The 18,390-nt window shown below is 41.6% G+C and overlaps 1 protein-coding gene across 20 annotated transcripts in view; it reads right to left on the reverse strand.

The window, feature by feature from the left end:
* PTPRM (protein tyrosine phosphatase receptor type M) overlaps positions 1–18,390 on the reverse strand; it is a 749,885-nt gene that overhangs the window by 420,848 nt on the left and 310,647 nt on the right. For all 20 annotated transcript variants that reach the window (XM_084964179.1, XM_084964175.1, XM_084964177.1 and 17 more), the window contains exons 4-5: positions 17,907–17,985; positions 2,644–2,759 (exon numbers count right to left, since the gene is read on the reverse strand). In XM_084964179.1, coding sequence (XP_084820305.1) covers positions 2,644–2,759; positions 17,907–17,985 — 195 coding nt within the window. The remainder of the gene's footprint in view (positions 1–2,643; positions 2,760–17,906; positions 17,986–18,390) is intronic.

Consider the following 18,390-nt stretch of genomic DNA (forward strand, 5'->3'; position numbering starts at 1 on the left):
AGAAGTAAAGAGCCTTGCTGAGATCTCCCCGTGTTCGTGTGTCTTGCTTTCTGACACTGAAGGTCCAAGCCGGGGGTGGGGGTGGGGGGGACTTTTCTCCAACACAGTGTAAATCAAGATTTATTTTTAACTTGCCATGTAATTCTAGAGTGGCATCAGGATTGGGAACTCTGCCGTTAGACCCTTTTCTCAAACTAATAGCTAGCTTTCTCCCCACAGCATGACAGATTCTCTAAAACGATGTCTCCTGCTTTGTAAGAGGAAGGAGTTAAATATCCCAACCCCCAAGGAAGTGCTCAAGTTTGGGCAGGAGCCTCCCCAAACCCTCAGGATGTTGGCAAAAACAGAGGAAATTGTACTTTCAACTTGCCTGGAGATCCTTGGGAATATCTAAGAAGGCTGAGGAAAAAGCTTAGACTGTACTGTATTCTCTCAAATAACATTAACAGGAATATCAGGGGCAAAAAAATAAGACTTTTCCACGAATAACTAAGATTTCTAGAGATAAAGATGATGAGGGTAGTTTCACTTTTAAATTTTTTATTTTTCAGGAGTTCTCATTGTGGCTCAGCAGGTTACAAACCCAACTAGTATCCATGAGGATGTGGGTTCAATCCCTGGCCTTGCACAGTGGGTTAAGGATCCAGCTGTGAGCTGTGGTGCAGGTCACAGATGCAGCTCAGATCCCGAGTTGCTGTGGCTGTGGGGCAGGCCAGCAGCTGTAGCTCCAATTCGACCCCTAGTCTGGGTACTTCTACACGCCACAGGTTTGGCCCTAAATATATATATAATATATTTTTTAAAAATTGGGGGAGGGTAGTTTCATTTTTAAAAGGCAGTGAATTGCATTGTGAAAAATGCCCATTATAAATGTTTGTTTCTTCAATTGCCGTTGATATCCAATCTTCATCAAATTCAATACAGAACAACTAATAATTAAGAAAAGCATTCTCAAGCTCTAACATCAAGAAGCTAAAATAATTGGGATGTGGGATTTTTCTTTTTTTAATTGTTGACTAGCAAAGACCAGGGTCAAGCTTATTTTTCCCAAAATGCTGTAAAAAAGTTCTTAAATTAGTGATTAGAAAACTTGTCGAGAGAAGAAAAGAGTAAAGATGAATTTGGTCCCTACAATTCCAGCCCTCTGCACACATTCCTCTTTCCTGGCTTTGGCGGGGAGTGATCTCTCACGGGGACAGCAGGACATGAGAAAAGAGAGTGAGGTCGAGGCAGAAGAGTGGAGAACTGCATCAGAATGTCGCCCCATATAGATTAATCTTGGGACAGTACCTCTGGCTGTTTTTTATTTCCCCCAGAAATGGAGGGTGAGAAATGTCCATTTACATCAGTTGTGATGATGAGAAAGAATAAAGGATTTAAAAATTGCAGAGTGTCAGGCAAATGTGACGCCTGCCAAGCGTTGTGACACTGCAGAAGGAGACACCTGATGGGGGTGGAGCAGGATAGGAACCAAGGAAAGGTTGGCCCACTTGGGACAGAAGCTGCAGTGGAATGGAACAGACGCTCAGCAGAGTGAGAACATGAAGCAACTCACTAGCAAATATTTTAATTTGTAGTCAACCCTACCCAAACCCAACCCACTGTAGCATCTGTGAGGAAAAGAGGGTACAACCAGTACTAGCCAAGGTGGAGAATGAAGAGCCGATCCGCTAATGCTCAACAAGAAGAAACCAGAACAAAATTGGAGAATTCTAGAGAAGCGGGAGACTCCTCGTTAGAGGGGACAGGTTACTTAGCCCTGCTCCCCTGTCAGAATTCCCGAGACCCTGGATCTGTCCCTGAAACCACTGGCTCTGCAGAATACAGACGGTGGAATTTGAAAGATAATAAATAAGAAACAATGATAAGGACCCTAAAAAATGTCTGCTGAAATGCTCAAAAGTAAAAGGTGTGATTTCCATTTTTTTTTTTTTTTTTTCCTTTCAGGGCCGCAGGTGCAGTATAGGGAAGTTCCCAGGCTAGGGGTTGAATTGGAGCTGCAGCTGCTGGCCTACACCACAGCCACAGCAACATCAGATCTGAGCCACATCTGCAACCTACACCACAGCTCATGGCAGTGCCGGACCCTTTACCCACTGTGTGAGGCCAGGGATCGAACCTGCGTCCTCATGGATGCTAGTCAGATTCTTAACCTGCTGAGCCACAATGGGAACGCCAAAAGATGTGATTTCTAAGTTGAAGCTTTCTGCTGTGGAAATGAAAATTACAAAAAAAGGCCTATAACCCTGTGTGCACGTGTGTACGTGTGTGAGATTCCTGGAGTTTTATTTAAGAGGAAGAGTGGGGGAAGGGCACTATATTTTGGACTTTGAACACTTTGTTCTAAAAAGGATCTGACCACCAGATGGTCCAAGCGAGATGGCTACATAGAAGCAAAAGGGAAAAAAAACAGAAGTTCACAAGGTTTGCACAGAACTGTATCAGCCTGTCTCGAACCCTTGGTAACCTGGCTACTTACTAGGGGGGAGGGGAAGGACCTGGGAAAATGCCTGAGAGCATCCATCTCCCACCAGTGGCCTGACCCTGACCCGTCCCTGGGCATCCCCCCACCCGCTCCAAGAGGTCACACACTCCTCCCACTGGACTCTCTGGAGGTGAGAGGGTGAGCTTGAGTTACAGTACCTGTAACCAGAGCCGATCACCGGCCACAGTCCTGCCAATGGCACTGCACTGGAAGGTGGCAAACTGGCCAGCATTCACCTCGACGTTCTGAATCCGCATGAAGTGGGGGGTTCTGGCTGCATGAAGAAAAGGAATGAAAGATGTTAAAAGTGGAGCTGTGCCACTCACGTGTGTCTTTTGGAATCTATCCGCAATTCCGGGCCTTTCCATTTTGTTTCCCTCTGAAGAAAATAATGCCTTTGCTTCCAGGAGCATTCAAGATTTCATTACGATTGTAAACGATATTCTGAAAGGCTCGGGTGTGCTCTGTAACAGCACAAGACAGCCAGGCATTCTGGGATAGAACCAAGCGGAAAGAAGATATTTTATTGTTCCTGCTGTGCAAATTATCACAGCTCAGCAGTCTTTTTGTAATAACAGATCTGTATTAATAAAGATTATACTGAGGCCTAATTGATGTTTTGAACAAAAACATATTAGATATTTATACTAGCAACATGAAAAGAACAGTAAGAAGTTAAATGATGTTGTCAAGGAAACTTTTAAAGCCAAGTACAGAGCTGTGGGTAATATATATTTTAATACAACTAATTGGTATGCAGCATGACTTGTATAATATTTCCTAGCTACCAAAAATACTATCCCTATAGACAGACTCTGGGAAATAACGCGGGGATTGCTACAGCACAGTGGTTTTTGCTGATTCTTCTTTCCAATTTGAGAAGAAAGAGTGAGTCCAACTGCTAAATGGCATTAAGTCTCATAACACACATTGTCCATAGGGGACAGCTGTTTAAATAAAGGAGAATTTTATGTGATCTGAGCAGCACAGACCCATCTCAGCAGCACACTGGACACGTGGATCAAGAAATTGGAGTGAGGGGTTGGGAATTAGATTTTATGATAAAATTCTTGGGGGAAAACTTCTCTCATCAGAGCAAGGACAGAGTGAAAGAGCAGCAAGAAGTGGGGTGGGGGGAGGTGAGGGAGTAGGAAAGCAAAAAACAGGATGCGTGTTTTGGGGGAGGGATGGAGAAATATGGACAACCACAAAAGGCATCTTTTGTGTCTTACCAGCCCTCCCCCATTGCCCACATGTCTTTAGGCTACATCCAGACACCTCCAAAGAGTGGTACCCCACTGCTGGGCACCCATATATGAGAAGCAAGCACCCAACTTAGCCCGTGAAGAACGTAATTAGGAGTAAAAGTGAACTAGGACCCAAGAACAAGGAAAAGTGCATTTTAATATCAACAGCACAGAGGAAAGCCCCATTACTAATTTGGAGATGACCAATCATTCAGGCAGTGTATTCATGATGCTTAGCGTGTGAAATGTCCTTAATAACTTGTCAAAAAAGCAGTGCAACTGTGAGTCACTGTGGTTTTCTAATACTATTACATTAACTTAAAACCCCTTTGGAGTTCCCATCATGGCTCAGTGGTTAACCAATCTGACTAGCATCCATGAGGACTCACATTCAATCCCTGGCCTTGCTCTGTGGGTTAAGGATCCCGTGTTGCTGTGAGCTGTGGTGCAGGTTGCAGACGTGACTGGGATCCTGTGTTGCTGTGAGCTGTGGTGTAGGTTGCAGAAGTGACTGGGATCCTGTGTTGCTGTGGCTCTGGCGCAGGCTGGCAGCTAGAGCTTCAATTAGACCCCTAGCCTGGGAACCTCCACATGCCACGGGTGTGGCCCTAAAAAGCAAAAAAACAAAAAAAAAAAACCAAAAAACCCATAAGCTATTTTTCATTAGTCAAATTATACCTGGTCAAGGATAACCTGATTTTACAGTTTTTAAAGATCTGTGTAAAAAAAGCCTCTAAATCAAATTTCTCTTCTACTCTCTGTTTCCGAGAAGTTGAAAGGATCCATTGTTTTTAGAAAGTGGAAAAGGGTTAATTTTTTTTTTTTTTTTTTTTTTTTTGGAACGCTTCATGTTCCAGAAACTTTTCCATTGATTACTCATAACTGTTCTGTGAGGAAGGGATTTTTTTTCCATTTCACTTGTGGGTACTTGGCTAGCATGTGTCTGAATTGGAGTGGAAAGTTTGGTCTCACCAGTTCCCCAGCCCAGGCACTGGCCATCAGGCCACCCTGCCCTTGCAAGCCTGCCTGCTTAACGGCAGCCTTTCCCATGCTCTTCGAACCATGTCTGGCTGTTGAAATTGCAGCTACTTTCAAAGCCCTTCTCAAATGCTTTTCCTCCTATAAAGCTTTCATGGATGCTCTTGGCTTGCCGCTAGATCCTTGCAATGCCACATGTCCTCTGGCAGGACGTGTCACTGATGTTGCCCTGTCCTATCTACCTCATGGCCTCCTACCTGCTGGCCTCTGGCTGCAGGTCACTCTAACACATTGCATCTCTAATACAAAGTGTTGGCTGTGTAGCCATCTTTTACCACAACTCAGTTTGGAGCCTGTGCTGAAGGGTTGTTAATTATTTTAAAGACCACCCCTATATCCCCAAGTAGTTAAGCTATTAAAAATTTAAAAGTAAAAAAAAAAAAAAATGTCCCCTAAAAATCCATTGCAAAATCTCTATGTGCCTTTGCTTCCTATATGGCTCCCAACATGTGACCCCTCCTCCTTCTCCTTTTTCTCCCTCCCACCTTCCAAGGCTGCCAAAATTCTCTAAATCCCTTTTGTTTCTCTTCCGCACTACAACTGAGTTCTCTAAACTTCTTTCAACCAGAATGGGCCCCATGGTGTCCTGGGCACAGCAAGGTTCTGCACCCCTGTCTCCTCCCAGAGATGCAGGAATGCAGGGAGGGTTTTCCTTCCAACAGTGACCTCTCCCTTCCTGCTATCAGGATTAGAAAGGAACCTGCCCCCCTTCAAAGGTTCTCATGCTTTCTGATCAGCCCACAGGGAACAGCTAAAACACATCTAGTTTGGAACATCAAGAGTAAACTTTCCACGGACTAAAATCATGCAAGATAATGTGAGAAAAAAGAATGTATATATGTATGTGTAAGTGGGTCACCGTGCTGTACAGCAGAAACTTGACAGAACACTGTAAACCAGCTATAATGGAAAAAATAAAAATCATTATAAATGGAAAAAAAAAAAAGAAAATGAATTGCCATCTTGAAATTTGTAAGTTCATTCTTTATCAGGCATGACAAGAGAGCTATTTTGGAAGAGTAAGGTGGGCTACCCAAATCGTTTGTTTTTTTTTTTTTTTTTTCTAATATGAGAGTATGTTTCTGATCTGCTGAAAAATGCCATAATTTATTTCTCCTCAAATCTGAATGGCCTCCTGAAATGACTGAACCTGGACCATCTTCTTTTGCATATTCCTCCTAATATGACTAAAATATTCAAAGTTCAGGATATTTAAAATCAAGGTGATTTTACCCAAGATTTTTGACTTACATAATTTATTTTTTACTTTCAGAAAATATTTTGAAAAATAAGCAGTAACATGAGAAACATGACAATTTTTTAATTTACTTCAAAAATGTTAATTTAAAAATTTTAAACAGGAGTTCCCATCGTGGCTCAGTGGTTAATGAATCCAACTAGGAACCATGAGGTTGTGGGTTTGATTCCTGGCCTCGCTCAGTGGGTTAAGGATCCCACATTGCCGTGAGCTGTGGTGTAGGTCGCAGACGCAGCTCGGATCTGGCGTTGCGGTGGCTGTGGTGTCAGCCAGTGGCTACAGCTCCGATTAGACCCTAGTCTGGGAACTTCCATATGCCACGGGAGCGGCCCTAGAGAAGGCAAAAAGTCAAAAATAAAATAAAATAAAAAATAAAAATTTTCACCGACTTCATGTTTTCATCATACATACATTGATCTTTAAGAAGCAGCTTGGGAAGTATGCATGGATTTCTGCAGCCTTCACATTTTTTTAAGTGAACAGCATCCCGTAACATGTAGGGGAGACACGTGCACGTTGACCTAAGCTTGGGCCTCCCTTAGGAGGCTGGAAATTCCAACTTTGTTTCGCCAAGACTCACAGTGAATTCAGGAGTCTTCATACAGATGACTTATTCACACTAGGTGAGGAGGCAGATGAAAAGCCAAATCATGAGAACAGCTACAAATGGGATAGAAATGGGGGTGGAGGTGGAAGACAAAAATCCTACTGGAAACAAAAAAACAAACAAAAAAAAGAGCTTCCAGTACCTGGCTGCTAGTTATTTATGGGCTGCTCTGAGAGGTCTGGCAGGAGTTGCTGGCTTTGCATAAAACTATCAGAGCAATCCTTTGCCATTAAAGAATCTAAACCCTCGAACTTGGTCTACTGGTATCTTTCTACCTTTTTTTTTGTGACGACCACGCACTTAAAAAGAATTTTAACAAGATATAGCTGGCATGCGCCTTGTTAAATATTCATCTGAAACTATTTGGAAATCAGTAGTTCTGAGTCGGGACAATGTTGTCCCCCAGGGGAACATCTGACAACATCTGGGGCATTTTTGGTTGTTACAACGGGGCTGGGGAAGGTGGGAGGGTTCTGCTGGTAGCCAGGGGAGGGAGGCGAGGCACGGTATTAAACACTCTACAATGCAGGGGGGAGCCGCATGCAAAGGAATTACCCAGCCCGCAAAGTCAACAGTGTCAAGGTGGAGAGATCCTGATCCACATCATATGGACATCAAAAGTTAACTGCAATAGTCCTCTACTGTTGAACATCTGAGTTTCTTAGGCATAATGCCAAGATGCAGGAGTTCATAATTAAATCCTCCCATAGACTTTTTGTTTTTTCCGCAGGATGAATTTTTAGAAATTGAATTACCCAGATAAGAAGTAGGCATTTTTAAAAGACGTTCAACACAAACTGCCGAACTGCTTCCCTTAAAGCGTTCTAACAATTTGCATTTCTACCCACAGAGTCTATGAGGGCTCTTTCACCACCCCCTCAAAAATGCTAAGCATTAATTTCTGTAATCTTTCAGCAGAATCTCATGAAACATAACGTGCTCTGCTCGATCCATTTATTTAATAATAGTAAAGAACAGGAGTATCAGAGTTGTCGCTGGTTCCTCTATAGATTGGTCCATCCATAGTTCGGTCGGCCCTGGAAGGTTGCTTCCCTAAGGGCCCTGTTTCTAGCAATGACTGCTGAACCAAAGGGGAAGACATAGCAGAGTTCATTTTTAATTTGGAGTTCAAAGATCTGATTGGGTGATAGTATTTCTCTAACCCATTCTTACTAAGACATGCTGTGCCTGCCCGGGAGTTCCTGTCGTGGCTCAGCAGAAACGAATCTGACTGGGATCCATGAGGATACAGGTTCGATCCCTTGCCTTGCTCAGTGGGTTAAGGATCCAGCATTGATGTGAGCTGTGGTGCAGGTCGCAGACGCAGCTCGTATCTGGTGTTGCTGTGGCTGTGGCGCAGACTGGCAGCTGTAGCTCCAATTCAACCCCTAGCCTGGGAACCTCCATATGCCTCAGGTGTGGCCCTAAAAAGCAAAAAAAAAAAAAAGACACACTGCCTAGAAAGAGGGTTATCCCTTCTTTTTCAGAATGGAGTTGATCTTCAATATGGCCTCCGGGAAGATGCCAATGCTTATTACCTGCAAGGTGAGGTTCAGAGTCTAAGGAATGGATACCTCTGTTCAAAGGGTATTTTGGGAGTGCCCTTCTCTGGAATGGATTGGCTGTCTTTGGTTTGGGAAGTAGTGTTTCTTGGTTGAGAAAAAGACTGCTGAGAAAAAAAAAATCTGGCTGAGAAAATAAAGCCGTATCTCAAATGGAAACCAGATGACAGAAAAACCTATTAAGCGTAAATATTTTTAAAAGCAAATTTTTCTTTTCAATTAAGAGAATTAATTGACATGAACGGAAGACAGTCACTCACCCACCAGGGTGAATAAGACAAAGAAACAGACTGTGGAATTCTATTTTCCAGATCAGTTTCCTCCCAGACCGTGAAGGTCACAATTTCTCCTAATGACATATGTAAGGTTTTTTTTCAATAAACATTAAAGGCCTATAGAATGTTTCCAAAGGAGTAAGATGCCTGGCTTCTCCCTGCCTAATGCTGCAACCCTAAAACTGTTTCTAGCTGGTGGAAGGCTGATCCTCTTTTAAGATGCTGATTTCAGCAAATAGATGTTTAAGTATCAATACTTCAGGCTCCTACTACCTTCGAATAAAAGCAATAGTCCCTTAACCCAAGCCTTAGTGGATTTTTAAAAAGGTATTATTTATATTTTAATTAATGAATGCATATTTTTTACTCTGCAAAATAGGGGTGGGAAAAGAGTACGTATTTCATAGGGGTGGGATAAAGATTAAACAAAATGATGCCAGGAGAAGGCGTTCTGTGGGGCTGGTACTTAGCCTCAAAAATGGTCATTATTATTTAAAATAACGGATCGATCTATCACTGGAAACTGGAAAAGATCCTAAGAAAAAGAGCTCCACTGCCAGAAAAGTTTCAATCCCATGCTGAGCTGTAAGCTCTGAACCTTGCCAAACGACCTTAATTGTAACACAGGTAGAGCGCCATTAGAGTGGAAAATTTCAATCTATCCCATACTCAAAAAGAAAAATTCTCTCTTTCTCTCTAAATTTATAGGCCCATTTGTCTCCTGGATACCCTTTCAAAATGCTATGCCAGCTTTCTTCTAAAATCTGCAGGAGTTCTAAAAACTAAATATCTTCCATGAATATTAAAAGGGTTTTTTGGTACAACCTCCCTACTTCCTCATTTCTGCCGTTCCTTCTTCCTAAGAAGGCAATTTTTTAAAAGAAGAGAGGTTTTCAGGTATTAATTGATCTCACACCGGCCTTTGATCCCAAAGCCAGGAATCATCCTTGACCAGGATGCAAATCTTTTTGGAGATGTTTCGTATTATTGATTCTTCAAAGCCGGCCCCGAAACACTGACAACAGACTCAGAGAACAGCAATTTGCGAGATCAAAGTGCAAAGTGAATCGGGCCAACGTGGACTGCGCCTTAACCTCTTTGTATTTTCATTTGCATGTAATGTGATGGCAAAAGTCGAGCTGGGCCGGAGGCCTGCCCGCCTAGAACACACAGTCAACGCTCCTCTCTACTTGTGTGACACATTCCCACAAACAAGAGAGCCAAGTTCAGCAGAAATAAATGCCTGGCGCTGCCTACTCTACCAATCTATTTTGCAAACATGTTTTGTTTAACTTTTAAAATGGACACTGCTAAATGACCCCATCTAGGAAACCAATCAATTTCGCTACTTAGGGTTACAATCTGCAGCTCACGCATTCCAGGGATCCAATCGGGTTGCAGAAATAATAATAACAATAATAATCACAACAGCTAACATTTATTGAGCTCTTAGAATGTGCTCAGCACTGTTCTACGTTTGTCATGTAGATTAACTCATTTAATCCCTACATTTACCCTGTGAGGAAGGTATTATTATTATTATCCACACTATGTGAATGAGGTTAAAGGGCCCCAGAGGCCGAGTCATTCTTGTGAGCAGGAAGCTTTTACCATGTTTCAAGACAAAACTATTTTTGTTTTGCTTGCAAGGTAAGAAGGGCCCTTAATGGAGTAATTTGTCAAGGGGTAAAATAGATTCAACATTCTTATCATAGAAAAATAAGCTAGGCACTACACAAAAATAACTTTTATTCATCACTCGTATCTTGAAGAAGAGCGATATTCCATTGGGGGAAAATCCAGGCTAAGTTCCCTCATGTTGAAAATGAACACGTTCTGAGTTCAGTTCTGAGTTCTGTGTATCTCTCAACCAAAGCACAAGGGGTCTGCCTTTATTCCACAAACATAATTCTTTTTATTATCACAGTCATCCTAGTGGGTTTGAAGTGGTATTTCTTGGTGGTTTGGTTTTCCTGATGGCTCATGATATTGAGCATCTTTTCCTGAGCTTTTTTAAAAATTAAAGCATAGTTGATTTACAGTGTTTCTTCAAGCTCTGTTGTATAGCAGGAGTTCCCATCATGGCTCGGCGTAAACAAATCTGACTAGGACCCATGAGAATGCAGGTTCGATCCCTGGTCTTGCTCAGTGGGTTAAGGATCTGGCTTTGCTGTGAGCTGAGGTGTAGGTCGCAGACACGGCTCAGATCTGACGTTGCTGTTGCTGTGGCCGTGGCGCAGGCCAGTAGCTATGGCTCAGATTTGACCCCTAGCCTGGGAACTTCCATATGCCTCGGGGAGGCCCTAAGAAAGACAAAAAACAAAACAAAACAAAAAACAGTTCCAACGTTTCATTTGTCACTGTTATTCTTATTTTAATCACTGTTTAATGTCTTCATAAAAGTATAAATTTGAAAGTAGGCAAGCAATGTTTGAGTATGCAAATAAATCTGAGTGAAAAATTAATTTTGCTTTATAAAATAAGTTTGAAGGATGTCGTATTAAAAGCTCAGCATTTCTTAAATGTTTAAAGAAACTGCTGACTTATTCCATACTGCAAAGTAGTAATACAGAATAGTCTTGGATTTTGTTTTCATTTTATCCAATATATGGCACCTGGGTTTAAGGGTTTTTTTTCAATCTTTTTCATTGTATTATTATGTTTTTAAATTGGCAGAAAAATAATGAGGCATGATTCTGTGCAATTTTTAGATTTCAGAATTCAAGGCATCATTTATGCAAATAACTTTGTATTTAAGGTGTTATATGACAACTATATTAAAAATTGTATACACAGCCCAGTGGGATTTATCCTAGGAGTGCTACATTGATTTAACCTCTAAAAATCAACCAATATATAATCACTACGGAAAAACTATGGAAGTTCCTCAAAAAACTAAAAATAGAACTATTTTATGATCTAGACTAGCACTCCTAGGCATCTATCCAGAGAAAACCATAATTTAAAAAGATACATGCACCCCAATGTTCACTGCAGCACAATTTACAACAGGCAGGACATGGAAAAAACCTTAAGGTCCATCCACAGAGAAATGGATAAAGAAGATGTGGTACATATACACAATGGAATACTACTCAGTAATAAAAAAGAATGAAATAAGTCCATTTGCAGCAACATGGATGGACCTAGAAATTATCATTCTGTTAAGTTAGACAGACAATGAAAAATGAACATCACATGATATCACTTATATGTGGAATCTTAAAAAAGGAAATAAGTGAAATTATTTGCAGAACAGAAAGTGACTCACAGACTTTGAAAATAAACTTATGGTTACCAGAGGAGATAGCTGGTGGCGGGGACAGACTGAGTGTTTGAGATTGGCATGTGCACACTGAGGTATATGAAATGAACGGCCAACGGGGACCTGCTGTAAAGCACAAGGAACTCTACCCAGTATCCTGTGATGGTCTCTATGAGAAAAGAATCTGAAAGAGAATAGATGTGTGTACATGTATAATTGAATCACTTTGTTGTACAGCTGAAATGTTCATGACCTTGTAAATCAACTATATTTCAATAAAACTTTAAAAAATGAAAAAAATCAACCAAGATAACACACCCCACAAATAGATAAGATGCAAACTACTGCATTTGGAGTGGATAAGCAATGAGCTCCTGCTGTAGAGCACAGGGAACTATATCTAGTTTGTGATGGAATATGATGGAGGATAATATGAGAAAAAGAATGTGGTGTATATATATGCATATATATATGAATGAATGGGTTATTTTGCTGTACAGCAAAATTTGACAGAACATTATAAATCAACTATAATAAAAAAATTAAGCCCAGATCAAATCAGGTTAAAAGGAGCCAGGAAGTAAACACTAGGTATGTATTGGGAATGTGCCACTTTTTTGGTAGTCGAGTTCTGAACTTGCTTCTGAGTTTCCTGGCCGTTTGGACAAAAATCAGAAAGTGTTGGGCCACATAAATCTTCATTATTCAACAGCAACAAGAAGACAAAAACCACATGATAATCTGAGAGATAATGGAGTTCGAAAAAAGTACCCAAAATATGGCACATTGGCACACTGACTATATGAGGCTGAAGGAGTTTGAGAAACTCAAGAAGTAAGAAGGTCACTCTGACCTTTCTCCACCTTCTGCCCTGAAACAGGCCATTAAACCCTCACAGGAGAGGTGAGCTGCCTGTACCAGGGGAAAGGGGTTTCCTGATCTCCAAAGACAAAGGTTCACTGAGAAGAATCTGAACATAACGGTCTTGCTAAATCCTCCTCAGTCTACACACCGGCCGTACAGTCTTGAACACATCACGTTTCTCCATGAAGGTCTGCTCTTCATCAAAACGAGCATAAATACACTTGGGTCTACGTCTTGGGTCTTCATTTCCTTATGGGGCTTCCCTGTCACATAAAAAAACCATTAACTATATCTGTATGCCCTTCTCCCATTAATCTGTCTTCGTCAGGTTAATTTTCAGACCCAGGCAGGGACCCAAAGAAGGTCGAGGAGAAATTTTTCCTCTCCTGCATAGATAAAGAAAAAGCATTTGCTAAACTCCAACACCCTTTCATGATAGATTGTTTTAAAAACCGCACAAACTAGTAGGAATATAAAAGAACATCCTTCCTGTTAATGAGCGTCTCTGGAAAACCGAAACCCACACCCATCATCATACTTGATAGTGAACAACTGGAAATTTTCCTCCCAAGGCAGGAACACGACAAGGATGTCTGTTCCTTCCCCTTGTACTCAATATTGTACTAGAGTGCCTAGCCATGTTCATGGATCAGAACACCCAATGTTGTTAAAATGAAAAGAACCACCACCCCAACCCAAAGAAATCTACAGATTCAACACAATTCCTATCAATAACTTAGCTGGGTTTTTGGCTGTAATTGACACCTTTATCTAAAAATTCATATGGAAATGCAAGGCACTTAGAATAGACAAAACAATATTAAAAATAACAAAGTTGGGGGATTCGCAGATTCCCCCATTTGATACTCAACTATAAGTTCACAATAGTTATGACAGTATGGTGCTGGCAGAAAGAGAGACAATGTAGGTCAATGAAATAGAACTGGGTGCCCAGAAATAAACCTTTACATTTATGATCAACTGATTTGCAACAAAGATGTCAATGGGGAAAGAATACCTTTCAACGAATGGTGTGGGAATAACTGGATATGCATCTGCAAAAAGAATGTAGTGATACCACATGAAATATATCACAGAAAACATGAACTCAAAATAAAGCTATATGTAAGATTTAAAACTATAAAACTCTTAGAAGAAATCATAGCAATGAGCCTGTATGACCTTGGATTGGGCAAAGCCTTAACAGCAAATGACAAGCAGCACAACTGACAAAAGAAAACTTCATCAAAATTAAAAACTTTGTACTGCAAAGGATGCCATCATGAAAAGGAAAAAATAACTCACCACTAGGGAAAAATATTTTTGAATCATATATCTGATAAGGGACTTGTATCCAGATATATTTTTAAAAAAATCTCTTAGGACCCAATATTAAAAGGTAAATAATTCAATTAAAAATGAGGAAAGGATCTGAATAGTCATTTCAACCAAGAAAGATATACAGCGTTTTGGAAGCAAACTGTTACATTTGGAATGGATGGGCAGTGCAGCCCTCTGTACTGTACCCTCTGACACAGGGAACTGTGTGTGATTGGGTCATTTTGCTGTACAACGGAGCTTGAAGAAACACTGTAAATCAACTACACTTTAATTTTTTAAAAAGCACAGGAAAAGATGCTCAATATCATGAGCCATCAGGAAACTCAAACCACCAAGAAATACCACTTCAAACCCACTAGGATGACTGCGATAATAAAAAAGATAATAACAAGTATTGGAAAGAATGCAGAGAAATTAGAACCTTCATACAGTGCTCCTCAGTTTGCAAAATGGTGCAACTTATTTGAAAAACAATTTCCTAATTCCTCAAAATATTAAACACAGTGTTACTATGTGACCTGGCAATTCAACTTGTAAGCATATACCTAAGAGAACTGAGATCAAGGGTCTACACAAAAGGCTGGACATCAAAGTCCATAGCAGCATTATGCACAATAGCCAAAAGCTAGAAACAACTCTAATGGCCATCAATTGATGAATAAGTAAGGAAACCATGGAATGGAATATTATACAATTGAATATTACTTGATTTGAGAAAGATAAGGGTTTTTTGGAGAGGGGGGTTTGTTTCTGTTTGCTTTTTAGGGCTGTACCTGGGGCCTATGGATGTTCCCAGACTAGGGACTGAATCAGAGCTGCAGCTGCCGGCCTACACCAGAGCCATAGCAACACCAGATCCCATCCGTGTCTGCAGCCTACACCACAGCTCACAGTAATGCTGGATCCTTAACCCGCTGACCGAGGCCATGGATAGCAGTCGGGTTCATAACCCACCGAGCCACGACGGGAACTCCCGAGAAAGATGAAGTATGGATACTTCTACAACACAGATGGAGCATGAAATGCTGCGTGAAGTCAGACAGACAAAACGGGCCTCAATAGTATGCACTGAGATGAATGAGATACAGAGAACAAGCACAGCTACAGAGACAGGAAATTGGTTAGTGGTTTGGGCGGGGGCCAGGGACATGAAGAAGGACTCTTAACCAGGAGGGGAACTATTTTTGGGGTGATGGGAATGTTCTAAACTGATTATGGTAACGATTATACAACCTCATGCATATACGGAAAAAAACTGAATTACACACATTAAATGGATGAAGTGAAAGATATGTGATGTTCAAATGCTTCCTGGCTTATAAGACCCACAGATACACATCAGCATCGCCAGGTACTAATACCCGCATATGCCTAAGTTACAACCTACTTAAAAACAGGAGACAATATTACGAAGCTGAAAAATGCTTCTTCAGTTTCTCCTCCGAGGATTATTGAACCAAATTCAAGATAAAGTTTTAGCATGCATACCAAACAGAAAAATTATCTGTGTTCATTACAAGTGGTCTGAAGCCACGGCATAGTCAGCTCCACATTTCAGGCTGATCCTGCATCTTCCTGCCACTATACGAAAATCAATTTTATGAGCAACTGTATACTTTTAACAGAACAGCTACTTAAAAAAAAAAATGTCGTAATGCCTTCTCATAAACCAGTAGGAATCCATACAGGAGCCTTTACAGTGAGGTAAATAAAGTTCAGCAGTTCTGCATCTTTTTGGAAGGCATGGTTCTGGATATGAAATATTTATGCTCCTTTCCGATGTAAATTTAATGAGCATCAGTATTTCAAAATAATTGATTATTATTTAGAAACCTTGATAGGAAAGCCCTTAGAATACAAACTATAAAGCTTTCCATTTTAAGACCACACTATTGCCTTCTTTAAAACCTTTATTTGCATCTTTTCCCCATCAACTTAGCGATTCAAGAAAAAATAACTACAGAAAGGCTATCATCAAAGCCATTGAAAGCTCACAGTTCAACACACTGTTGCAGCATCCATCACCTTGGGACAGAGCCTGTTTTGTGATTCTGCATCTCTTAACTGCAGTTTGCAAAGCCAATTAGGTACCAGCACCACCCGTATTCTCCCAAGGAACGACCATAAACACCATTTCTATGGCTGCAGGCAGCTGGGCTTGGAAGGAATGCAGGAAACTGCAGGAGACACATTTCAGGAAGGCTCTGATGGAGGGAAAGGCATTAAGTCTTTCTTACCTAAGGCAATGACTCAAATCCTATAGGATGGGAGGGGCTGCACTCCAGGAGTGATTTTCCTGGCCAGCAGCCACTGCACCTGTGCCTGAACCCAGGGCAGCAGTCACAACTGCCTCGTGGCTCTGAGAAACAGGGCGTCCTCAGACAGAGTGGGCCTACAATATTCCCGTCTGCCTTTTTACCTCCTGGTAAGAGGTGAATCAGAAGCCCTGAGCATTCCCGCATATTAGAAGCTCCCCTAGCACTTTTTCAAGCCGGAGGCGACTCTGAGGATCTGGCCAAGTTCCAACCCAGGTAATTATATCCTGCTTCCTAAATTTGCCCTGCTGTTCCCATTAGATACAGCATTGTTTGTTTTCTTGCCATTTCAGAAAGAAAGGGGTCGGGGGAGAAATTCTTCTTGCACTGGCCAGTCTTGCTGAGAGAAGAAAAGGCCAAAGCACTATGCTACAAGAGTCCTGTCTGCCTTAGTGCTGAACAAGATGATTGCTGAGCTTGAACGTGGAGAACCAGATAAAGTGCTCAGACAGCAACTCCCCCTGGATGGAATCAGACGCTGGTTTCATGAGGCTCCATCAGATAACAGCCCCATAGGCGTCCCTGTAACCACTGCAGGGAGCGATCGCACACTCTCTTTAATCCATGCGGTAAAAGCTGAGTCACTCCTGCATGTGTTCATGTTTCTAAGACCAGTGTAGACAGGACCACTCTCTCACAGACGTGGGCAGGAACCTTCAGCAGAGACCTAGAATCATCTGAATGAGCCAATTTCTCTTTAGTGGGACTCTTAAAAGAAGGCAGGCTGCTATCCTTGAGATGGCCAAAGATTTCGGGGCTGACACTATCAATTTGGGGCAAAGATTATGTGGCCAAGCAAACTTCCCTGCATTGCTGGTGGGCATATAAACTGGTCAGACATTTTTCATAGCAATTTGGCAGCATTGAGTAAAACCACAATTATTTCCACCCTACATCTCAGCAATTATGCCTAGAGGAATATGCTCTGCCTGGGCTCACACATGGATGTGTCCACAGGGCAGCTGTGCCTGTCACATAGGAAAAGTGGGAGAGGGTGGGGGAGCTGGGAAACAAAACGTTCGTAAAAGAAGAGGAAAGTAGAAAGTGGTATATTCATATGATACAATAGCATGGACGGACCTAAAACTATAAAGTTAAGTGGGGAAAACAGAACGCAGAGTCATTTGTACAGTTAGATGCCATTCTTCAGGGTTTACAAAAGGCAGATGTGACTTTCTGACTTTATGAACACACAGTGATCATGGGACACACTGTGCCTAGACATGCACACATGCATGCACACACACCTCCACACGCACACACACAGATACACACATGCACAGATGTGTACCCATGTGCACATAAGCAAGTGAACATAAGCACATATACAGATACACACGTCTACAGAGCTCTGGTGGCTTAGCTCCTTAAACTTGATTCTGGGGTTGGATGGGCACACATATCAAAGTAGTCCCTTAGCTCCTATCCCTGGTGTTCATTTTAAAGACATTCAGATATGCACAATGACATTGCACATGAGATGCATGTCTTTGAACTTCTGGGCTAGCAAAGCACCACAATCAGGTCCCCCAGGGACTTTCTGAGCAGGATGACTGAGCCTGCCTTCTCTTTTAGTGATTCCTCTGAATCCGCTACCTAAATTTGCCCCCAAACATGCCCCCCAGTGATGAAAAGTTGAGGCAACTTACTACACGAATGTCCTAACACCTTCACTTCATCAATAGCGAGGTAGCCTTGATGTCCAGATGTTATGACTTCAAAAATCACCTGGAAATTGAGAAAGATGTTCATTAGTCACTCATGTTGTCAACTTTTACTGAATATCTCCTATACGATAGGAATGGAGTTTCAATCACTCACTCACACTTTCGTGTTCCCCACAAATGTTAATGAAATGCCCAATACCTATCAGTCAATGTTTGAGGTTCTAAAACTACAAAAAAAAACCTAAGACCCAAATGCAGTTTTCAGGGAGGTGAGTGGGTAAGCCAGGCTGCTCTATACCTCAAGGACTCACCCCATCAGGATTGGGGGTACCAGGATTAAGAACTGATACGTGAAAGAAGAAGCTTAGTCATTTCCTAGCAGCAATGTTAAAACTTCAATTGTTCTAAGCTAACCTATGTTCTGGTCAACTTCTTTGAGCAGTCTCTAGGACCCAAATGAATTCCA

The sequence above is a fragment of the Sus scrofa genome, chromosome 6 (genome assembly GCF_054392235.1).
Source record: "Sus scrofa isolate SSC_HxYL_T2T_F1_AM1 chromosome 6, Sscrofa_HxYL_maternal_Yorkshire_Landrace_v2.0, whole genome shotgun sequence".
NCBI classification, from domain to species: Eukaryota; Metazoa; Chordata; class Mammalia; order Artiodactyla; family Suidae; genus Sus; species Sus scrofa.